This window comes from Eupeodes corollae, chromosome 1 (assembly GCF_945859685.1).
Source record: "Eupeodes corollae chromosome 1, idEupCoro1.1, whole genome shotgun sequence".
In the NCBI taxonomy this organism is placed as follows: Eukaryota; Metazoa; Arthropoda; class Insecta; order Diptera; family Syrphidae; genus Eupeodes; species Eupeodes corollae.
This window is the reverse complement of record NC_079147.1, coordinates 217,591,555-217,617,441: the sequence shown is the minus strand read 5'-3', so window position 1 is coordinate 217,617,441 and position 25,887 is coordinate 217,591,555. Positions and strand designations below refer to the sequence as shown.

At 32.1% G+C, this 25,887-nt stretch overlaps 2 protein-coding genes across 7 annotated transcripts in view; one reads left to right on the top strand and one right to left on the bottom strand.

The window, feature by feature from the left end:
• The window catches only part of LOC129941214 (beta-1,4-glucuronyltransferase 1), a 292,248-nt gene that overhangs the window by 257,013 nt on the left and 9,348 nt on the right, over nucleotides 1–25,887 (top strand). The window contains exon 1 of one of the 6 annotated variants that reach the window (XM_056049788.1): nucleotides 895–1,861. The exons of 4 other annotated variants lie outside the window; for them this stretch is intronic. The gene's annotated coding sequence lies outside the window, so the exon portion shown is untranslated. Of the gene's footprint in view, nucleotides 1–894; nucleotides 1,862–10,307; nucleotides 10,430–25,887 lie in introns of those variants that run through there. One more of the 6 variants, XM_056049791.1, reaches the window with a different exon arrangement.
• LOC129948606 (DNA polymerase delta subunit 3) lies at nucleotides 22,496–23,839 on the bottom strand. Its single transcript, XM_056059759.1, has one exon. The coding sequence runs from the start codon at nucleotides 23,837–23,839 to the stop codon at nucleotides 22,496–22,498; it is 1,344 nt and encodes a 447-aa protein (XP_055915734.1).

Genomic DNA, 25,887 nt, shown 5'->3' with positions numbered 1-25,887 from the left:
CAAAAAAAATAAGTGGCGCAACAGTACGTTTAAAACTAAGAATTAGTGACTTAAAACTAACAACCATTCCTGTGTTTGACGGAGGCTAATTTGAGAAAGCACATGACAAAAATTAGTTTTGCAGGATTTGTCAATTCCTCACAATGCTTCCTTAGGAAGCACAGGTAGGCATTGAACCCAAAATACTCATGTTTTCACATGAGTGTTAGTACTCTAACACGACAAAAATAAATATTTTCATAGTTTCGATATTTTAAGCTAGATCGTCTAAGTTGTTTAATTATACGGAAATAGGCATAAATGTCATCTGTTGCAGGCGAAAACCCTTAAATAGTTAGACCATAATCTCCGAACGAATCCCTTTCCTTCAGTTCTTATTTCAATCAGTTTCAATTTACAATATGAAAAATATGAAAACAAATTAAATACAAAACATTCCTAATTTATTCTCTTTAAAGCTGTACATCTGAGTAAAATTGAGTTAAAATTAGTTCGGATATAAATTCGGCAAAATTTTTTACAATTTCGTAATAATTATTCTTACAAATAATCAATTGTATTCATTTTCTGACCTTAAAATTTGAGCAGGATGGCATCTGTCTTACATTTAATGCATTTTCAACCAAAACTTATAGAACTTAGCAAAAATAAATTCTAGAAAAGTAGATACAAAACTAAATTCTTAAAAAGACATATTCAAAAGACTTAAAGCAATTACCAATATGAATAAGAATAAGAAACCGTTTTTAAAAATATTTAAAAATAAAACAAGAATAATTTAAATTTCCACCTGACCAATGGTCACACCATTTTACGAAGATAAAGATTTCAAATATCGCGAAATCTCACATTTGGAAGCTCCCGAAGTAACCGGAGTGCTCACTTAGATTCAGTTATGTTTGGGGTGCAAGAGCGGTGGTGTGGTTAGTTTAGTATAAGCTTAGATATCTATAGTGACTGTTTGCCATTTCGATTGTATTACTGTGAGTTAAGCCCACCGCACCACCAGACGTCGTCGTCGTCATTACTTGTATCGGTCTAAATTGACGGACAGTGACAGAGCGGCGTGATATTTTGTGACACAAAACCGGGTGTTGAGTTGATCTAACATTTTTCAAATTACTATCACGCATATCTTGTGGATAGTCGTAGTTTTTGTTCCTTCCTTTCGTTTCGTTTTGCTTCATCGCTTTTGTGTATTATTGTTTTTCGTAAATATAGTTTTGACGCACGTGAAATAAAATTCAAGAAAATCTGATAACTACTCACGTATAGATTATTATTCATTATATGTAGATTGACTTATCGATATGTATATTTAGTATTTTCCTTATTTTTTATACGATTCGGTGAAAATAAATAAATTATGAAATAAATTCAAGAGCACACGTTAACTGACCTTTGTGGTCACATTGTTTGAGTTTTGTTTTGTTTTTATTTCTTCGTTTTTTCTCGAGAACTAGAAAAAAAAATAAAAATTTTAATTAATATCTTTTCTACCTTTTATGTGATTCTGAATAATTATATTAATTGAACGCAACAAGGCTAATTGTTTTGAATGCTGCCTCCAAGTGTTTGTGTTTGTGTTTTCGTGAGTCTTAAAAAAGATATTATGTGCATATAGAAGATACTGTGTTTTATTTTGTTGGTTTCTATGAATATTAATTCGCAAATGCGATTAGTGCTTCTAAGTTGAGTACAATACAGATGCAGATGATAATATTAATGTTTAATTATTGTGCAATATCAGATGAAGAACTTACAAAAGAAATTGCGTGACAATATGTGACGGTGACTGGACCCAGTTTATATCTATACAATGCAGAATGCCGATGATAAACCAGCCATAACTGCTTATAAGGTATATAGATGCTTTTGTATCTTTTATATGTTTTGTGCATCTCTACAGGTGAAATTGGTGTCCGCATATATTAAAGAAAAATATGGCAACGTGTTATTTATATTCCATATAAACATATTTTTTTGTTTTGTTAGAGAAAAACTTATTGCATGTCACATTTTTACCAATTTTTTTGTTATCTTTTTATCCTATTGTCATGGAGATAGCACCTCATGTTAATTGTTTTTAGTTTTTTGTATATTTTAATAAATGAATGTTATATTCTTGATAAGGGATTTCCATTGTTGCGTAAGTGCGATCAATTTAAATAAATATTTTAGCTAAAAATCGTTACATTTGAGTATGGTTTAAATTCACAACAAAATGGGAAATAATTTGTCTTATTTTTTGTATTAAATACCAATCTGTGGCCACTGTGACTCAGCAAGTTTAATTTATGAAAAATCGTAATTTTTATTGAAGAGCTATCGAAAATACCATCAAGAACAGCGTATGGATGATATAAGTCAAGTATAATAATTCTAAGAAGAAGATAGAAATTCGTTTATCTTTTTAGATTTGAAGAAGGAAGCTTCTTTTACTTAGGCTTTTGTCATGACTTAAAATCCTCATTGTTCATGAGACAAAGTTGTTGGATTAAAAACTACCTATCGGACGAATTTGTTCAAACTGTAAGACCACAAAATAAATGATGGTGGGCCCCAGGGTTCAGTTTTGCCTCCCGGAATTGTTTATTAACTTCCCATAGGAAGTTATTGTCATGGGTCCGATTTTTCAAATTGAAAATTTTGACATTTCTCGACGTTTCAAGGTTCCTAGCGCCGAAATAAAAGATTTTTAGAAAGATGTCTGTCCGTGTACCTGTACACGCACATCCGTCCGTACGTTCGCGACGATTTTTTCGTTGTCCATAGCTCAAGAACCAAAAAAGATATCGACTTCAAATAAATGTTGTTATACAGATAATAATGCAGAAAGATTTAGAAAGGGCTCTCAAGAAAATTGCGTGAGTGGTTTTTATACCATAGCAGTTTAACAAAAAGGTGAATATTTCGGCTAACCGTAACTATCTCACGAACCAATAACGCTAGAGACTTGAATTGAATTGCATATTATATATTGTAACGTGATATCAAACTAAAATATTTTGGAAACAAATCCAATTAACGGTTTTTTTTTATAAATAAAAAAAAATGTGTGACCTCGAAATTTTACGAATTAAAAATGGGCAAAGAAAAATATTGATTTTAACATGTGGTAAAATTTTGAGAACACTCAAATTGACATTTTTTTTATAAAAAAATAAAACATTACTCAAAGTTGAATTTCGACTCAAATATCTTTTCAAAAACTTGAGATTATGGCTCCAAACTTATTTTTTCTTATGAGAAATATTGTTTTCAACATTCGCAAAAATTTTGAGAAAAATCAAATTGACAGTTTTTTTACAAAAAATAAAAACTTAAAAGAAAATTGAATACAAGTTGGTAAAAATTGATTTTTGACAGAAATATCTTTTCAAAAATTTAAGATTATTGCTTGCAACTAATTTTAACATATAAGAAATATTGTTTTCAACATTCGGAAAAATCTAATCGACTGCTTTTTTACAAAAAATAACAACCTAAAATAAAACAATACTAAAACTTGTTAAAAATTTGCTTTCGAATCAAAAAGCTTTTCAAAAATTAAATTTATATTGTCTTCAAACTTTTTTTATTTCAAAAAAAATATTGTTTTCGACATTCAGTAGTTTTTTTATAAAAAGCTATTTCTTTATATGAACAATATTGTTGGTAATTTTTAAATTTTTAAGAATGATTCAACTGACAACTTTCTTAAACCAACACGAAAACCTACAAACAGGGTGGGAAGTTGTCAGTGTGGGTCGTATTCCAACCACTTTTTATTTTCAGTAATGATCTCATGTTTGAAAGTTATAATCCAATTAATTGATGATGGTAATGTTAGCTTTTCATTTCTGAGACTATGCAAAAAATGTTTAACTCCTTTTTATTTTCCTACAATTTACGCCCAAAACTTGAGTATAATTCCTATCTATGAGTCGGAGCTTCTGGCACTTACTTAACCCTCTTGGGTAGTAAATTTTAACTCACATCCTTTTATACTTTTATTTTAACGGACTATGCTTTAGTAAAATAGCCTTCTAGGAATTCCCATCTGTTTACCAATTTGGCCGTACAGTACTATGAAGTCAATTTTTTAGCCGTACTACGTGAATGTCGACCTTACCACACTCTATCTTTTCCATCTTTGCAATGTTCCAGAATCTAACACCGACACCTCCCTTTGTGCCTTTGGCATATTCAAAGTATTTAAAACTCTTTAATAATGTTCATAAAATAGACAGGGGTGCTATCCAAATTGTAATATCATCAAAATAGATAAAGCTGCTCAAAACCAATTTCCTTTACGAGTACAGTAAAAAAAAAACATTGCGTATACGCCCCAGTGTGGTTTATTATTTAGCTGTACAAATTTCTGTTATGAATCAAACACACGTTAATTTGACCAAAGAATCCTGTGAGGCTCCAAGCCCCTATTTTCAAAAATTCCAAAAAAAAAAATAAATAGAAAACATTTAAATAAAAACAAACACCCTGTGTGTCACATTGACAGACCAGCCCACTTGTATAATAGTTCGCATATGAATCCAAATCCAGATCCAGACACTGCATACATATCCCGGTTGTATTAATTAGGAAATTGGATTCTCTGCACCAATTCTGTGTCGTTGGCGTTGCTCCACATTGAACCAAAGGATAGAAGGTTCGATGTTGTCGTTTTTATTTTGATAAGCAACCATCACATTGCTGGTGGATTATTTTGCCACTGCTGATTGCTTCATTGATTCTATATTCTTCTCGAACACGAAACAGGTATATCTATGCTGATGCTCAGCTCATGGCATGGCATCAGACATGGGACAATGCGAGTGACACACAACGGACTTGAAGTGGAATTAATTGCCTTTGAAATAAATCCTTCGTTTTTTTTTTGTTGTGTTATTGTTTTTGTCCTTAATTTTATCCTTTTTCTGCCGCCATCGGCATTGGCTTCGGCGGAATCAGAATCGCAATCGGGACTTGGGAGCACTTCGGTTTAATTAAATGCGTCTACCGCTAAGCCCGCCTTCGCCTATATATACAAGCAAAGAAGGAATAACTCAAATATCTGATTTTCAGCCATTTGCCCATTTCATTAATTCAACATCCTTTGGAATGGGAACTTATTTATAGAGAAAATATAACCGGAATAAAGTTCCTCTTCCAGTTCTTTCTTTAATGTTTTGGCGATTTTATTTGCATAAAAGTGGGCAATCTTCTGTTTTTGATATTGGGATTTCAATCAATCATTTCGTTTCGTTAAGGGATTCATGTGACACATGAGCGATTGAGTGAAGATGGTATTGTAGGTAGGTAAGGTAAGGTGTACACAAAGTTAATTGTCTCGATGTTGGGTTGTATTTTTTTGTAAAGAGCTTTTTGGACTTTGTCTCTACATTTTTTTTAACAGATGGAAAGTAGGTTGTAAACAAAAAAAGATAAGGGTTTCTCTCAAAGTAAGACTAAGTTCCAGCTCATATTGGCTTAGAAAGTTAGATGCGTGAATAAAATTGATGTTTGGAAAAGTAAAGATTTTAATTCTGCCGGGAGTCGTACATGTTTATATACTTTTACTTCAAGAGCATTTGATTTGGGTTGAAGGGTCACAAAACTTTTTCACTTCAAGATGATTTACATCTTCGATTAGGCCTGGGGCATTAACATATTATATTAGTAGAGTCGGAAGTGAAACAAATACTGTTTCAAAGTTTCTTAAGGCTCTGTATTGGGACATACATACATATCTCTTCACATGAACTTTATCGAATGTATTACTGAGCTCAAGTGACTATGCATAAATACACTAATCAATTCAGTTTTATTTTATGTAGAGAACATTTAAAATGAAGCATAGCTGGTCGCTCTTAAGCTTTATTCTTACAAGTAGTTGCAATATTTAATCAGAAAAATATTTTGAAGATAAAGCTATAATCTAGGTATTGAGTAATCCATTGGCAAGGTTTTTTCATTAAAGTTTTTTCAACTAAATATTTATTAAATTCTATTTACGACTTTTCATGATTATATGATTAACAAAAATGATGCACTTTTTAAGTTATAATTTGTCTGTTTAAAAGTACAACATACTTAAAAGCTGCAAGCATAATTGTCAATATTTACATATAATGCACAATATTTTTGTAAAATATTTATCAAGAAACTAAAAATTATGTGATACATGCAAAATTCGTCTGAATTTAAATCCGTTTTGCTTACGATATCAATGTTTTTCCTCCAATTAGCGAAAGGCCGAAAGGCTGAATAGGCTCGATTCACAGCTGCCGACTTACACTCATGTGATAGAAATGTGGCAAAACCTTTAATTTATCAATAAAGTTTTTTTTTCTAATGACTAAAAGGTGAATACTTTGCACCAAATCATGATTTAACCACGCCACGTACCTAAGCTTTAACTGAAATTGGAATGATGGACGTTCTTTTTTAAATATTTATTATCATTAAAAACACACAGTTTTTTTATCAAATAAAATATGATAGCCAATAGGTCTTATATAGACACATTTACTATTAAACAATTACTAATGTTTATCTTTGATTTTATATTATCTGATGCTTTATTTAGTCTTAATATTTTTTTTAAGTACAGTAAATTATTAAGTCGCAGTTACATATAATATACAATTATAGTTATTCATACATTCATAGATATAAAGCTTTTTTATCTCAGTCCTTTTTACAATGTCTCATAGTTCTCCATTTTTGCTTTGCGCATAGGAAATTTATGGCATGTATTGCATTCGTAAAATAAAATCAAACACAAGATTTTAAAAATGTTAGAGAAGTCGAAAAAAGTGGATATCACGATTCTGCCTGTCTGTCTGTGCCCAAACCATTAAGTCGGTTGAGTTCAAACTTGGAAAGAAGAAAAATACAACAGACCCCGTACAAATTTGTTGGTCAAAAATCAATAATTCGAATTTTCTCAAAACAAACTGATAGATTTTTATTAAATTTTCTCGAAAATTGTTTTCTTGAATTGGCTTTTTTCAAACAAAAAAAAACATATTTTTATATTGCTTCAGAATGGTTCCGCCCTTTTAATATTTGATAATCAAAAAGGTAATTTTTTTTCAAATTCGATATCACAGAAAGAGGTCAATATCGTTTAAAGAAATTTAAATAAAATATGTACATATTTTTAAATAGACTTTTTGGATACATAAGCAAGTTCGAGCGTCCCAGTCGTGCATATTATTTTGTTTATTTTTATATCGGAGTGTAATAAAAAATACTGCTGCCTTAACACATTTGTGTCATTTTATTATTTTTGTTGCTTTCAAAAAATGCAATGTGTAGTTGTGTTCAATTACATAATCAACAATATTAACTAATTAATGAGAACAATTATTTGTTAATGGAGCTGGTATACCTTACTTTTTGTATTATTGTTAAATATAAAGTAAAACAAGATCAAAAATATCATTTTAACTAAACCATAGTGAATGGTGTACAACAGTATACTCTCTTATCGACATCTTTCATAAATCTTCATCTCTTATAAATGGAAGGTTTTCGATGAATGAAATTGAATATTTTAATTTAAAAAATATACATAGGTCTATAACTAAAAGTCTTTAACTAAATATATACCAAACTTTTGAAAAACTGCTTACCTATTGCTAAAAAACATCTCCCTTCACAAAAGGCGATCTGGACTGAGTAAAAATACGAAGTTGCATCCTGCCGTTCCATTCGTCATCAGTTTTAATATGCTACCAGCAACGATCGATCCTCTTGCACTCCTCCAAAAACATTTACCACCATGAACCTTGAAGACTATCCGAACATAGAAGTTCAACAACTCCTTTATACTCATAAATTATCACCAACGAACATTTAGAAGACATCATCCACAACGAAGACGAATCGTTCTACGTAAAAGACCGACATTCAATACGACAGAGCATAAAACCCTGATAACTTTCTTATTATAAGCTTTATACTTAAGTTGCATATTTTTAAAATATTTTTCAACATCATTTATTAAGTCGACCCTACTAAATCTAACATGACTAAATCTAATTAAAAGCTAGTCTTATGACAATTGTATAATGTAAAACAAATTGAAATATAAAAACACATTTCATCTTAAAAATAAAAACATAAATCATGCCTGTACAAATTTCTCACTACTATCAGGGTTCTGTTATGAGAGAGTTCACTGTAATTACTTTTATTTCAATAATAAAGAAGAACTGCTGTTAGTCTGAACAAATATTTATGAATTTATAAATAATTATTTGCTTATAAATTATTCTAATTTATAGAATTAAGCACGTAACAAAGAAAGGGTATACATTAAAAAAAAATTCAACCGCAGACCAGAAAAACAGAAGTTTAAAATAAAATATATAGTAAATATTTTCTACTAATAAGGAAATTAGCACAAAGTAGGAATCGATTTGCACAATACTTTTATGATTTAAATATTTTGAAAGGCATTACTAAACTTTGGTCATTATGCGAAATGTAAAAAAGTGTAAAATCAAAAAATTGATAGAATCTTTAAATCACGTTATTTACAAAATTGAAGAAAGTTTAGATAAAAAGAAAAACATATTTTGTGTCAATTTGTTTGGTACTTCACTTACTGGATGTGCAATGTGCACTTACCTTTTTTTAAAGCAAATATTAATGTGTACTGTTCTAAAAATTATTTTTAGCAAACAAAAATATTAGTTTACATTTAAAAAGTACGTTATTGATCACGTGCCAAGTGAAATTAGACTAACTTTGAAAACTTAGCCTTATTGCAACTCGCAAAAGTGAAATAAGGCCAATTTTCAACAGTTGGTCATATCGCAGTCTGACCAACTTACTTTTACGGTGAGGTTTGTATGCCAGCCTGCTTGGGCACCCTATAGGATTTCTGGTAGGTGCAAGGTTGAGTGCATGGAAAGTTTAAGGACAAACCAATTTGGCTTTATTTTACTTTGTTTAAGTGTAATAAGACCAACTATTGAAAGATGGCCTTATTTCCCTTAGGTTTATTTCACTACACCATTATTCACGTCGTATTTCGAATGTTATTATAAAATAAAAGCTAAAAAAACGCAGTCTGCTTACTTACTTAAGGTACTTCATAGTCCATGCTTCTACACCGTCTTATATAGCGACACTTTGGCCCTTCAGTATGACTTTGCTTCTCAATTGTTTTCTTAGCCCAAAGAAACAGCGGTTAGCAAGAGTTATTCTGCGTTTGATCTCAGCGCTGGTGTTGTTTTCTGCTTTTATAGCGAAGCCTAGGTAGACGAAGTCCTTGACTACCTCAAAGTTACGGTTGTCTATGGTGACGTTTTGACAAAGACGTCGGTGTTGTAATTCCTTTCTTGACGACAACATGTACTTTGTTTTGCCCTCATTAACCGTTAAACCCATTTTTCCGCCTCTGCGTCAACACTCACAAAAGCCCCATTGACAACACGCTGAGTTCTTCCAATTATGTCAATGTCATCAGCATATGCTAGTACGAGTAAATGGACAGATTTTTGAAAGATAGTGCCTCTAATGTTGACGTGTGAGCTCTGCGCTATTCTTTTAAGCAAGATGTTAAAAAAATCACATGACTTTCCTGGTATAAAACCACACTGATAAGGACCTATCAGGTTGTTGACGATTGGCTTTAGACGTTTACATATTTCGGCAGAGAAGATTTTGTAGACTGATTCCTCTATAGTTGGGGCAGTTTAGAGGGTCTGCTTTTTTCAGGATCGGACAAACAATACTGAGGTTCCATTCATCGTCATTCTATTCATTCAAAGTCTGCTTACTCATACAAAATAATCATAATCACTCAAATGTAATGTTTGTCTTCGTTAAAGAATTCATTACTTATTTTTACTATTTAAGCAGCTTTGTTTGTTGCATTTTTCTTTAAATATTTTACGCTGAAACATTATTTAAAAAAAACACTGCTGTAAAGTAGTTCAACCGCAAAATATTCCCGAGTACATTTTTCATACAAATGTAATTTGTTGATATTTTAAATAAAAAAACGCTTACAAAATTATATTTCTCATAAAAAATATTGGAAGAATACTTTCAAATGTATTTGTGTACACTCACATCTGTTGTATAAGTAAATATGTTTTATTTAATTAGTTAATTAATTCTTTATCATTTCCACACAAAAAAAATAGTAGTAAAATACATTCCAAAATATCAACAACTTTATATCTACCAACCTAAACTATCATCAAATCAATAGAAACAGTTCCATTGAAACATACTTATATCCGCAACTTGTAGCTTTGAGAATCAGTTAATAAGTTTAATTAGAAAGATAGGTAACTTCTCCATTTTTCATACTCTATACTTTTTACAATTACTAAATTTTTAGATAAGCCAATAATAATTGTTTTTCTTTTAATTTCAGGTAATCCATTGAAATTGCTTTCAAGAATTTAAAATATCGAATAAAGTACGTATGTAAGTTAGTTTTTACATATTATAATTAAAAAGGATACTTGCTAGCTTAAGTTGCAAAGTCTTATAAAGAAACGTTGTTAATTAGTGTTTAAAGTGATAGTATGGAAAGCATTGCTTTTGTCGTATGTTCTGTGAAAAATAAACCTGCTGTCGCTGTCCCTGTTATTAGTGGTTCGAAAGATATTTAGAATTAATTAATTTTTAAAATTATTTTAAAGTCATTTCTACATCTACTATAAATTGCACTACAACTTTATTTAAGTCGATATCTCTGACAGTTCTTGAAATATGACCGACGAAAAAAAATTCAGGAACATAACGTTTCCTGGCGCTACGAATTCAATCCTGGACTACTTTACTAATATTTAGAATTAACACCTAATTGTGTTATGCATTTTCTTGTGTCAATTGGTGTATAAACTTTTTACAATATTCAAACAGATGTTAAATTATTAAATATACTGAATAATGAGTTTAAGTTTCACGCAGTTGACTGTATGAATGTTTCTAGATAAGCCACATCCAACAAATTTTGTTAGTTCTCAAAGCATACAATACCATTTGAGGAACGTAAAACAGTCAATTTGAATTGCATTACAAGCAAATATTTTTCGAGACGTCTTTGATAAAATTCATAAACATGTGCTAATGCAATGTTTCCAGAAATTGTGAAACAAATGTTTTTTATGAAAATATGTGTACAAAAACACTTAAATATTTTAAAATCAATATTCATTGTGAAATAATTGTTAGACCGGAAATTTAAATGACAACCTAAACATCTAACTTCAAACCTAAAAACTATGTCAGATAGCCATACGTCAATAAGAGTTTAAGTGAATTTCATTTATTTCGTAAGAGCATGAAAGTTCTTCAAAAAGATCAACATTCTTTTAAAATTGAATTGATTTTAGTGCGTGAGAAAGAAAAAAAAAGTGGGTTATCATATAACCATAACGCTCCGAATTGACGGTGGCAGTCGTTCCACCGTCGTTTTCGAAGAAGTAAAGTCCAATTACACCTCTGGCCCAAAGAGCTCGCCAAACAATGACTTTTTGTGGATGTACTGGCCTCTTGATGATTCTCAGAACCCTAATAGAAATGAGAATTGTGCTTTGTCGCTGAATAAAATTTTGTTTAAAAAGTCTCCGTCCACCACCTGTTGTTAAGCACTCATTCGACGTATCTACGACGTCCTACATGTAAGAACGACTAGGAATCAGCACATTCGGGTCTTTCTCAATACTTTCACTTACAGCAGCGATATTTTCAGTGGTACGGGTAAAACAATGATGCACAGGCTTAACAATATCTGTAACCAATCCAGTCTCTTTAAATTTCTTCACAATTATGCCAATTGCTTAAAGCACGATATGTGGGTATGGCAGAATCACCATTTTGTAGTAGATTTTAACAATTTTCATGCATTGTGCCATGGTTAAGCGATCCATTTCCGTAAATGATAGACTTTCAACCGAACACAAAAATTGGTTTAACAACTTAATTTGACAAATGTCGAATTCCAACCCTACACTTTAAAAGTGGATAACCTGTTATTATGTGAACTATGATGTTTGTTTTAAAAACTAAAGAACTTGTATTCCCAAGAACTGAATCTACATTTCCCCTTTGGCTATTACTTTTATTCATTTACGGTCACGCGTTTGTTTGTAAAAGATTTTTTTTTTTTTATTTTATTTCTTAACAAGCTTAGATGAAATCTGAAAAAAAGTTCCATTTAAATTGCATCCTATTTTCTATTAAATTTTCAATTTGTAACCGCACACAAACCTCAAAACCCAAAACCCAATTATTACTCAACAATACCGTTTTAATGACGCAAAACCCAAAATCTGCTTTTTTACTTCACAGACCACTGTCCAATCCTCACGTCTCCTTCTATTTACTCTTATAAAGCTAAAGCCATACAAATTCTCTGAAGCTTGTCTGTGTTTTTATGTTATAGTCGAATATAATCGAAATTAATGAAAACAGCTAAAAAATAAAAATCAGTGTCTGATGTGAATAATTCACATCATGCTAAAAAATGTGATGATAGCAGGATTGGATGAGAATATAAAAGAATACGCGCCTCAATAAACCTACATTTTTGTAGCTACGAGCTACAACTACGACCAACCCGCCTCGACCGCGACTCCGCTTCTATACATTTTTATATTCAGTAGTTATTTTTTTTATTAAAACTGTTTTCGAGAGTAAAATATACTCCCTTGTATTTCTTATTTGGTTTTGTTGGTATTTCCTTCTTTTAATTTGCAATTCAGTAAATAAATCACTACATATTCGAATCCATGCATGAAAAATAAAAACACAAATATTGAAAACCATACCTGCCAAATGTAAGGATATAAAAAAATAACTTCAATTATGGAAATTGAAGTTATTTTTATACTTGAGTACAAAAAATATAAGTACACTTGGTGTCACATGAATAGGGATAAACTTCTTTCGTTTTGTATTCGAAGATTTTTTCCAAACCCATAGGTTTTTTGGAAAATGTGGCATGAATGATGAAAAAATTGGATTAAGTTGATAAATACGAGTGTTATTGTTGTTTTTCAAAAGAAGGTGATAAAAGTAGAAGATCTAAATTTGTCTGTAAGACCCTTTAAAAAAAGAAATTAGTAAAAAATCTTATGGTTTAGGTAAATACTGGTTTTATTGAATGAATTTAAATAATTTTTAAAAATGTGTGCTGCCCTCTGATTTCTGAATCACTTCACATCACAAGAATGGTGTATGGATTCAAAGAGTGCTGTCAGATAATTAAGCGAAATTTAGGCCCAGGAACGTTTTATGGCTTCAATAATCTGATCGATTTTTTTATTGCCGTCCTCCTATGTTATCTTTTCTTGAAAGCCATCTCCACACGTTTTTAATGATGTTAAGGTTGTTAAAATATTTTGGTCATGGTAATAGGTTCACATTTTGCCCCTGAATGCAAGCTTTTGTTGTTTAAGTCGGAGCAACAGTGGATCTTCTAGCATTTACCCCAACTTTTTCCTTAATTTTCCTGATTAAAATTCTTAATTTGAAGCAGGTCTCACTAACGCCCTCCTTTCCTGAAATGATGTGACTTTGTTGACTTTTCCTTTGTGGTTTTTGCATACTTCTCCGAGTTCTTCAGGTAGTTGTATACAAAGTTTAAACTTCTTCTAATTTTGCTGGCTATAAAAGGGGTGAATTTGGACTATTTCCTCTTTGGTTAGACCACTACCTCTACTTACTTCTTGATTCTATCAAATTAATACTCGTATTAAGATCCCAATCAATTAGAGTATCCTTTAATATGATTTAAAACATGCTAATGGTAAATTTAAATTTAAAAAAACAGTTATTTTGAAAATACCCAAATAAAACTTGTATTTATTAAATTAGTTCAAAATTTGTGTTTGCAATATAAACTAAATACATGTATAACTCATTCATTCCACATTTGGGTTTCGTCCGATAAAAATGAAAAAAGCTTGTCCCTATTAATGTGACACGAAGTGTATATGTTCTTGCACAGTGTACCAATGTACATAGAAGTGGCCCCTGGACCTAAATATAGTAATATTTGAGTGGAAACGCGTGTCGCAGTGGTCGTTTTAGCCTACTTAACTTCTGCCATTTTTATTTGAGAATGGGGGAGGTTTCAAAACTTTTGCTATGCAAATTGTGCTCAATTAAGCGAGAAATGTGTTTATTTATCAAAGGATATTTATGTATTGATATCTCTCAACAATATTATTAAAATTTCTCAAAATCTATTAATTTGAAGATCGACTTCAAAATAAATTGAATCAAACTTAGTAACCGAACGAGTTAAAGGTTCATTCAGTCCATAGTCCATTGCGCTGTGATTTGGAACGCCTCTACTGGAACATAAAATTTTAAAACCGAACAGTGGACAAAATCTGTACATCGTTTTGGAGAAAGTAAGATTATTGAACTTGATATTTGAGAAGCATTTGATAGGGTTTGGCATCAGGCCCTCTTATCGAAAATCCCTGCTTCATTGGATTAGTAATTACCTTTCGGATCGTTCAATACAAGTAGTATTGGATGGGTTCAAGTCTGAAAACCACAAAATAAATACTGGTGTGCCCCAGGGCTCTGTTCTATCTCCAACACTGTTTCTCATTTTTATTAATGATCTCCTGTCTGCGACTTCTCATCTTAGGTTTTCATATTCGTTTTCAGGCTCACATCCCTTTTCTTCGGATATGGAACTTCAACGACAAAATATTATAAGTTCAAAAACCAAATGCTGTCTTGTATCGTTAAAGCGAGATACACCCCCCTTTCCATTATCCATGAATGGCACTTGCATCGAGAAGACTAAACATCTCGATATTCTCGGTATGTGAATCACCAACCACCTTTTGTGGAACGATCACATACGCGATGTCGCCAAAAATGCCGCAAGATGTTTGGGTTTTCTAAGGCGATGCAAAAAGTTGTTCTCCCCCTCTGATCTGGCTGTTATCTACAAAACTTATATACGTCCAAAGCTTGAGTATAACTCTCATCTCTGGGCTCTTGCAACTTACTTAAGCCTCTTGGACATCATTGAAGGTAGATCATTTAAATTAATTGGTGATAGCACGATCATAGGATCATTTAGTTCGCTTGAACATCGTTGTAAAGTTTCTTCTCTTACGTTTTTTTACCGTTACTTTAACGGTTTATACTCAAGAGAAATAGCCAGCTGCATTGCTCCCCTTAAACAGTTCAACCGTAATACTCGCGCTTCTAGGAATGCTCATCAGTATACCCTCGAGCCCAACTTCGGTCGTATATGTATATTGTATATTGAGTATAAAAATAAAACAATAAGGTAAAATTTTGACAAGTTGATAATGTTGATTATTGGCATAGGCCTTTCCCAAGGCTATCCAAGTGCCACTATTTTTGTGTTCTTTTTTTCAATATATGCATATTTGTTATAGACTCTCACTTCATCTTTTATTGGGTCCGGTCGCCCTGCTGGTCTATTGTTCTCTGCTCTCTATTAAGTTGTCCATCATTGGTCCTGAAGACTAGGTACAGGTCCTGCCCAGCTCCATACCAGCCTTCTTGTTTTATTTATGACCCCAATAATTCTCGTTCTTTTGAGAATATCTTTATTTTCTACCCTTTGACTTGGTCGTATTTTCAGAATTTTTCTTTCTGTTTTGGTTTGACATATCCTAAGTTGGTCAAGTGGTCGAAGATATACTTCATGGTGTCTGCACTTTAGTCCAATTATAAAATATGTTTAAGGCTCCAGAATTGTTTCAGGATATTGGTGAGTTATGCGTCTGTTTTCTTGGTCCTTAAATAACTTTAGCTGTCACAAATATATGTAATCTTCTACGTTCGACATTGTTTTTAGTCCAACTTGTAATTAAAAACTTTTAGTCTAAATTTATTGCATTTTTCACCTTCACTTATAAGAGGGTAAACCTTTTGGCTAATTTAAGTTTTTTAAAGCAAATCTTGTGAGTTTTCTTTGAATTTTTCGATCTTATCAGACGAGTTTTATTAAAAGGAAGACCATAGAACACAACTATAAATATTATAATGCGGGTATAATTAAAAAAGTATACGAGTATATGAAGATTTTAAATTTCAACCATCCTTAGTTTGATTTAGATGCAATATAATTTATAAGTATAATTTGGAATCAAAAATAAAGCCAATGTATTGAAATTTAATATCAGTGAATAAAATTTCGTGACCAAGTCTTTCGACGATTTTAAATAACTCTTGAGATTGAAGAAAAGGCCAAACAAATGTTGCATTTGCACATAAATATATATTACTATATTTACAACACTGAAATATTTTATTAATACCTTTTTACAAATCCTGGCAATCTTCATTGGTGAACATTTGATGGTAGATATTTGTAAATTGTCTGCAAACATTTGACAATTTTTGTACTCTAAAAGATCCGGAATGGCACTAACGAAAGAGGTTAAGAGTAGGGTCCTTAGATGCCTACCATGCGGAAACCTGATAATGAATCTATAAAAAAAGACTGGTCATTTCCAATTTTAAAAATCTGCTTTCAATTAGATAATAAGGATTCCAACTATTTGAGAAAACTTATGTAGATTAAAACCAAGTTTCTCAATTTGTTTAAATAAGAAGCCTGTGATAACTCTATTGTACCTGTGTTGAGTACAAAATTTGTAGAAGTGGAACGACAAAGCTTTCTTGGTGCTATGATTCATTTGATTGCGAAATTGAGTCTTTCATACACTATAGTTTGTCAAATAGCTACGGTAAGGCTGATAGCTTGGTCACTGGTCTATTTTAAACTTTTAAGACTACTTTTGAATGTAGGACTAGTTCTTGAAAGAAAACAACCGTGTGAAGCGATTTATTTAAAAATTGAAAAGCAAAAATCACATTCTATTCACTTCTTGATCTGGTAACCAAAGCTAACTTGGTTATCGATTATAGATTCGGAAGCTTGACGTTTCTAATGCAAAACAAAAAAAAAATGTTGAATAGTCTTTAATATTTGTTACTACGAATAATGAAATCTAAGAAATCAAGTTATCTTCTAAATAGCCTAGGAGGAATTCAATGACTTGAATTTTGAAAAAGATTAAAATTGTCAAAAAGGATGGGTATTGGTTGGATGACAAATTCTTCATATTCAGGAAAATGTTCTTTCAAAAAAACTGCTGCAAAAAATAAACGTATTTTAAAGCACCGTTTTTACTTGTCAAATGTTAAAAGACAACAGCTTCAGAAGCGACAGCTTAAATATGCAAACCATATTAACTTATGTTTGTTTGTCAAACTCGAAAGTTTAAAATTCTTAAAATATGCCTTAGGTTTTTTAAACAGTTTATAAAACGAGAATTGTGTGGCATGTTTTTTGGGTTTAGGAAGATGCTGGTATACAATATTTTTAAATAGAACTTAAATTAATTTTTATTTTAAGCAACTTAAAAATTCATTAAAATTTGATGTCAAAATACTAGTTATGTTTAATTCTTCTCACTGTAGTGGGAGTTTTTTCTATTGGCAAAAAAAAAATCGCAATTGAGCAAATTAAATTGGATTATTTTTGATTCAGAATCAAATTTGCAGATCTCATTTCTTAAAAAAATTTGCAACTTGTATATATTGATTTCGACTTCAGTTTTTATTTTTTACCTTGAAAATATTTTAGAAATTTTTCTTACTCATTTACACCAAAACTTTTTCAATCGAAAAGTAAAAACACCAACGCATTGGCAAAAAATCAATCGTTTTCCAATGACAATGCAAACATTAATTTTTGTAATCTCACAAGTGAATTGTATGCAACATACATTTTAAGAAAAGTTTATGAAGTTTTTCAGAACTTTCAAATGAAAAATGTTCGAATTCAATATCAATAGATTTTGAAATGTCAACTTTAAATATTAATATAAATTATATTCATTTATTTACCTTGTTTACTTTTGTTATTTTAATTTCATCTTCAGCCAAATATTCATTTAATTAAGTTAAATTTTAATGTGATTCTAAAATTGTAAGACTATTTGATAGTTAGTATTTTATACTAATAAAGATTGTTTTTTTTTCTTCATAAAACCAATAGTTAGTCAGTCAAAACATATCATACGATATAAATCTATAAAAAAAGTTAACTAACAAAAGTTTTAGATTTTAATTTATTTGTTATATCAATTATGAATGGGGTGTAATAAAATAGACCCTGAAGTACTTGTGTAGGAATATTGACTTTTTAATATTTGTTTTTTTTTTTGTGATATTTAAAAATATTTTATATATTTTTCAAATAAATTATGTGAAGACTTAAATAAATATTTGTCAACGAGTCTGGTTTCAATGCAAATTAAAATAAATAAATTAAAAATATTCGCTCTGATGGAAACCAGAGAAATATTTTGCATAAGATAAATGAATATAATAATTAGGAGTGCATTTGAGTGTTTTTTGTTTGCTTTGTTATTTCTAATCAATTATATTAATTGTTAATAAAAGGTCTGCCATCTAACTTTTTTTTTCAACTAGTGCTTATTTCGTGAATGGTAACACTTAGTTCATGTCTGATTTGTCAGCTTATTAGTTTTATCTCTCCGCTCAAAACATATGGTTGTGTATCCGCTTGAACAACGCTGGGAAATATTGCGATATTACTTTGAAAATCATGTTAATGTTGCATAATGTGTGGGAAAATTGCGTATGGATTTTGGAAGAAGAAAAGCACAGTCAGCTCACTATGTCCGTTACCTTGTGAAAAAAGTGAACAAAAATGCAATCATCATTGATAATCCAAAGCGTGAAAAGCCAAAAATAGTTCGGACACCCAAGAATATTGCTGCTGTGGCAGCGCCATCAACACCAAGTCACTGTGATTCTTAACAGTTAAACCTTTCGGAGACATCATTGAGGCGAATTTTGCATAAAGACATTGGTATGACGTCAAAGTCCACTTGGTTCAGGAGTTGAAGCCAACTGACCATCCAATTTGTTTTTGATTGGCTAAGAGAGGATGCCGATTCTGAAAAGTAATCTTTTCAGATGATCTTGGCGGGTATGTAAACAAGCAAAATTGACGCATTTGGGGCACAGAAAACCCGCATACATTGAAAAGTTGATGCACCCACAACGAGTCACTGTTTGGTGCGGATTTGAATCGAGAGGCATAATTGGGACATTTTTCTTCTAAAACGAGCAAAGAGTGGCCGTTACAGTCAATAACGATCGTTATCGGGCCATGTTGAACGTATTTTTGTTCACAAAAATTAAAGAGGAGGATATTAACAACATTCGGTTAATAGGACAGCGTTACGTGCCACACAGCCGAAACTACACTCGATGCTTTGCGCCCTGTTTTTGAAGATCGCATTATCAGCCTTATCAGTCTTTGGCCACCTCGGAGCTGCTATTTCACATTGTTCAATTGTTATTTGTGGAGTGCCATAAAAAAATAAGTGTGGAGTGCCATAAAACAAGCCAGAGATAATTAACGCTTTAAAGGAAAATATTCGTGAAGCCAAATAAAGCTGCACACAATAGATAATGTGCTTAAAATTTGTACCGATCGTGTAGACTACTGCATGGCCAGCCGAGTGAGCCATTTGAATGCAATTATTTTCCATTATTAACCAGAAGGATTGTACTTTTAGTAGTGTTTTTTAATAGCATTTTCAAAAAAAAGTAATTTGGTTGAAATGATGTCCCCTCCGACGCACGTACTGTATACATTTCGGCACCAAGTTAGTTTCACGATTGACGTTTAACAGATACAGTAGATTTGTTTGTTCACAGTAGATGCAGTTTTACCTTAATGGTGGGACCAACAAACCGTTTGGTTATGCAACGCTTCCTTAAAAACCATTCAAAGGGCATAAACTAGAATAGCCAATAAAATGTGACCAAACTAGTCTTGATATCTATAATTAATTGCTTATTAACTATTTCAAATTATTAGAATCTCTTACACAAAGTGCAGCAAAATATAAGAACTTTTAACTTGGAGAAAAAACTGTTGTTTTATGTTTAGATTTGAGCAAGCAAGAAAGTTTCTTATCAGCTGGAGACAGGTTCAATTTAGCTAAGAGTTTTGCTCATTTTGCATTCAGCGAAATTCTCCAAGTGGTATGTTCTTTGCTCGCAGAGTATATAAAATGGCCAACTGTTCAACGTTACAACAATATTTCTAAAGTAAAATCCCATCATCAATATCACCTAATCAAATTGTTAAGACTGAAGATATTATTTTCCAAAATAGCAAATAGCTTCTTCATCGTCAATTATGCACAGAACATCCTCAAATACAACTTCAACTAACATTTTGTATCTTTTTGTTTACCAACAAATACAAAAAGATGAAATTAATTTTGAAATTGAACCATGTGTTGAATCAGCTGTTCTCTCAGATACCTACATACCCCAGAAATTCTTGGATACCTTCAGATTCTTTTTTTGACATCTCAGCTGTCTTTGATCAGCTATTATTTTACATGTAAAACACTAACAAAAAGGTATCCGGATACCCTATCTGTCTGAGATTCAACGCAGCCATTTTATTTTTCCTTTTCATATTAAGTGCCAAAAACCAGTAATAACAGCTGATTCAACATATGGTTGCATTGGAAAGAACTTAAAAATAATTTCGAATTTGTGTGTTTTTTTGTAAAAACTATTAACATTATTAATTGAACTTTTTATTTAACAATAATATTATGTACACACGGCAAAATTAAAATGATTGTCTGCTTTTGATGAATAGCTGAATGTTGTGTTAAGTTTTCTCCCAGGCATCTCAATAAAGCTGTCCAACTCGTTTAATAAGCTATCTTAAATCAACTATCCAGGATAGCCTATTAAACACGAGATTGGACGCAGTCAATTTGTTTGCTTGGTTAGAATGAAAAGTCTGTTTATATTTCAATATCGTGCTGTCAATTTGAAGTAAAGAAGTTTAGCTTTTACTTAAATTTTAATAAAATGTGACCATCTGATATTTAGAAATTTGACTTATATCCATTCAAGTATCTTTTGCCGTCTGATCCTACCAATTTAAAAAAAAAAATCAATCTTTTTGTGTTCGTTAAATCACTTTTGATCTGGAATTGGACGCTCAAATTGTTATCATTTTCAAATCGTCTAAACAATCCTAATAACTTGTCATTTGAATTTCTATAAATCAAGTTATGCAATTCAATGATAATTTGTTAAATAACTTCGTTTATCAAAATGTTTTGCATTTTTATTCTCTTATTTATTGTCATATCATACCTAGTGACTTTTATTTTTATCCTATAAAACAATTACATATATGATTTGCATGAAAAACCTCTTGTTGTTCTACTTCAACTGAAGATAAATAAAATTCTACCCGCATACGTAATATAATAATAATTTATTTGAAATTCAGAAAATTTTACAGATATGCAAATGATGAGCAGAAAAGCTTCAAGCTTTTATTGAATTATTGAGCAATTTATAATAAATACAATGCAATTAAATGTCAGTAATTGTGAATCTTAAAAGGCGAGAGAACTCATGATTATTTCAGAATATTAATTTTGATACCTATTTAAAAAAAAAGAAAGACAAATACTGTGATCAAAACTCAAAAACTTCCGGTTCTTTTTTTAATTACCTTTTTACTCTGCTAATTTATTCAAATTACCTACGTTTTGAATTAATTGTTTAAAGGTTGTAGGCATAGCCGTTTGACTAAATTGAGGATAGAAGAGGCTTCAAAAAGAAAAAATATTAATTACAAAATTTTAAATACAGTCGGGGAAAGTAATTGAATGACAAGAAAATAGTCCAATACTATTCAATATTTTAACTAGGGCTTCTACAGCTTCAGTAACAGCCTCGTTCAAGTCTCAAAAACAAACTATACAACAAAATGCTTAATTCGCTAAATGTTTTTTTATAAGTTTTTAGAGACAGTTAGGGTAATCTAAATCTTATTTTGTAACAATCAAAAACCACCTTTTTAGAAGCTGTTAAAATCATTAAACTGAGCCATCTTCTTTGGGAGTTGATAAATCCCATTTGTTCATAAGTTTTCAGATATTAAAAGCGTTCTTATAAGTTTAAAAATATTCGCAATCAGTGACTTGAAATGTTAAATACTTCAAACATAATGTTTACATTTACCAAATTTTTTAAATTGAAACATTCAAAATAATTTAAGCATTATCTGACTAACCTGAAAGATTTTCCAATATTGTAAGCCAACCGGCTCGGCGTCCAATTTTCTATCGAGAAATTAGCCGACTACCTTCAATCGCTTGAAGTCGTCCAAACACACACCACTAATTGAATATTGGACGATAAAAAATACGCAAACGGAAAGAAATATTAAGTCGCCGTCACACAAAAAAGTTTAAAATGATTGAACGCATTAAGAAATTATTTAAAATTTATCCAGGAGATCGAGACTCAATTGAGATTTTATTAACCTTTAAGTACAAAGAAACAACCATAGATATAATTCTTAATACTTATTTATTTTACTCAAAATTACATTCATTCTCACGCTCCCAAAAAGCACCTTCCTACCGTAACTTTGTTTTTATTTCTTTGTAAAGAAATTCATAATATTTCCCTGTTTTGTCTTCGGGGCTGGTGTCTTACTCTGTGTGTCCTTCTTTTTCGATGAGCTTGCTGATTTTGGTGATTCCTTCTTCACCTTTGTTGGAGTTTTTAATTTCACTGGTGTTGGATTTGGTTTCCTAGGAATTGACTGTTTTTTAGGTTTCTTTGTGACAATGAAACCATCCTCATCTAAGAATGTCTCAGATTTCTTTGGTTCCTCATCTTCCTCGTCGACCAATTCTACTTCCATTGCCTCATCGGTGACTTCCTTGCGTTCGACCTTAACCTCTGGACCGGTATCTTCGTCATCGGAATCAATGATGCGACGCCGTTTGCTGCTTGTGGCTGGTTTGTCATCTTCGTCGTCTGTAAGCACCTCGCGCTTGAGAGCATCTAAGGCTTCTTCATCGTCTGAAGAAGCTTCACTCTCTTCGAACAAATTGACAGAGACATTTGGCTCTTCTTTGACCTTTATCTGTTCAACTTTCTTAGGAACGGGTTTAACTTTTTTGTCCTCTTCTTTATTCGTTACGAAGTTGGTTAAGCCTTTCTTGGAAGATTTCGATTCGGATTTGTCTTTCTTCTCTGTAGGAGACTTTTTTGTGGCAGCAGTTGCTTCCTGTTTCTTGAACATGGCTCCCAAGGGATTTGCTTTCTTTTCTGGTTCAGCCTTAGGGCTTTTCTTAGTCGCTGCTGCTTCCTGCTTTTTGAACATTGCTCCCAGAGACCCAGATTTGTCTGCTTTTTTCTCTGCTTCGAGCTTCTTTGGAGTACTTGTCTCAGGAACTGGCTTAGCATTAGCTGCTGTTGTAGCTTCTTGTTTTTTAAACATCGCCCCAAGAGCGCCACCAGTCTTTTTTGTGGGCTCCTTGGTGGCATTATTGGCATTGGAACTTGTTCCATTCGAAACAGGCAACAACCCACGAGTCATTGGAGAATCTTTCACCACCAAACTATCTAACTTAATAGCCATCTGCCGCAGTGGAACAAATGGTGTTGGAGGTGATTTCGATCCACCAACAATTTCAGCACTGTATAGCATGCATGTGGCATCTCTGAGTTGTTCTTTTCTTTGTTGTAATTTTTCATCAGGAACCAATGTAATTACCTCATCCTCGGACTCGGGTTGTCTTCCACTCAGAAGGAATATCTTCTCGAATTCTTTGCCTTTCTTCTCCTCGGCGACGAGAAATTCTTGAACAGTTTTTGCAACTTCCTCAAGTAATCCACCGTATTCATCCAGCAAATTGGTGACTAACACTTTGCTTGTGAAATTGATTAAGCAATTATCCAAATCTGTTGTTAGTGTTTTCGTTGACATGTTTAATTTTCAAAACTGCAATTTAATTAAAAACAAAAAGGAAACAATTTAGAGAAGACAAAATAACAAAAACATAAATTGTAATCCCGCGCAAGTCTCTACCCGGTGGATTTTTTTTTCAAAATGTCAAAAATGTACCATTTGATTCTATCTTGACAGCCAGCGATGTGCGCGAGATATATGGATGTGAAAAATGTTGTGGTGTGTTATCGAGGTGAATATCGTGTATAACAGAAACTGCATACGTTACTATTTGAATATTTGAACTACGGTGTCGGTAAAGCAAGATATAAGTCGTTATTTATTTTTAAGCTGTGTGGGGAATAAATTATGTTTGAATTTGTTGGAGTTGAGTTTTTCGTTCCGTAGGTAATGTAGTATAGTTAAGGGCGCAACCATAGGAAAAATTAAGTATGCGATTAAATCGTTATAAATTTTGAATGTGGATTTGATGAGACCCTTTTAATAAAATAAATTCAAATTGTGTCTTTTGTAATTAGAAAACTTACATTACAGATGAATTTGTACTTAATTTTAAATTGAATAGAAGATAAGATGTAAGTAAAAATGTATGATGTATTGAAAGTGTCACATAAGTATGATTTTTAAATACTTTTTAAATAACTATGCGTGTAGTTAAATACTAATATTTGTTTTTATTTTGAATAAAGTTGATTCTAAAAAGGAAGAAGTGCTGTGTGCGTTAGGTCGCAATGATTCATTGATATTTTAACGTGTTTTGCAGTACTTTAGTCTTTTCTTCTGGCCCATTACGTTGCAGTTTTAATGGTTCTTATCACTAGAGCATCTCGACAAATCTAACCATGCCTAGTTGTCTTAAAAACTCAGATGTTACATGGACTAACTCTTGTGAAGAAACGCTAAACTTGCTACTAGACACCCACTTCCCAGATAGCTCCAAACCCGTTAATACAACAACCCGTCCTGGGTTGGGTATTAACTTAACATTTCCTCAAGGTCTTGCTAGAAGAAAAAAAGATCAAATCATACCAGCTGAGCTGCAACTTACCTTTGATATGACTTTGCCCATCATTGAGATGATCTTCAAAGGTTATTTAGATCTGGTCTATATACCTCAGCGATGGCGAGAATTAAAGGTAGGTTTCATTCCCAAGACGGGCAGATGCTCGCATGTCAACCCCAAAGATCTAAGACCTATTAGGCTATCATCATTCATTTTCAAAACTCTGTAACGATTGATTGATATCCATGTACGTAATATCATTGATAAGAGACTATCGATGTCTCAGCATGCTTACTGCAAAGGGAAATCTGTAGGAACAGCCTTGCACACTCTAGTAAGAACTATCGAATACTCCCTAGAGCAAAATTAATATACCATGGTGGCCTTCCTGGATAACGTCGAATCCTCACTCTGTGAGTTGATTAATCTAATGCTAAAAAGCAAGATCATCAACTCTATTATGAGAGATTTCTGTACGAAAAGTTCTGTCGGTAGAGGCACTCCGCAAAATGGTTTTCTGTCCCCTCTCCTGTGGAACAGTTGCGTATACCGATGATGTTGCTATCGCCGACACAGGAGAACATCCTAATACACTGAGAGACCTCCTCTATAACGCACTCAATATGCTCACTAGATGGGCTTAGTATTAATCCTCAAAAAACAGACCTTGTCCTTTTTACACGGAAATACAAGATCCTAGTAATTGTACCTCCCTCAATAAAAGGTGTACACTAGTTCTTACCGATGAAGCGAAATATCTTGGTCTGATATTGGATAAAAAATTAAGTTGGAAACCTAATATTCAGGAAAGAGTTAAAAAAGCTACAGCAGCTCTTTTCCTTTGCAAGAAAGCCATAGGAAGCAAATGGGGTTTTCAACCTCGCATAACCTATTGACTATACACATCGGTCATCCGACCAATACTTATGTACGGGGTTGCAGTATGGTGGATTGCACTGGAGAAAGGCACATACTACGACAAACTCAGCAGAGTCCAACGCACTGCATGTCTCTGCATAAGCGGGGCATTAAGAACCACACCCTCAGCGGCGTTAGACACTCT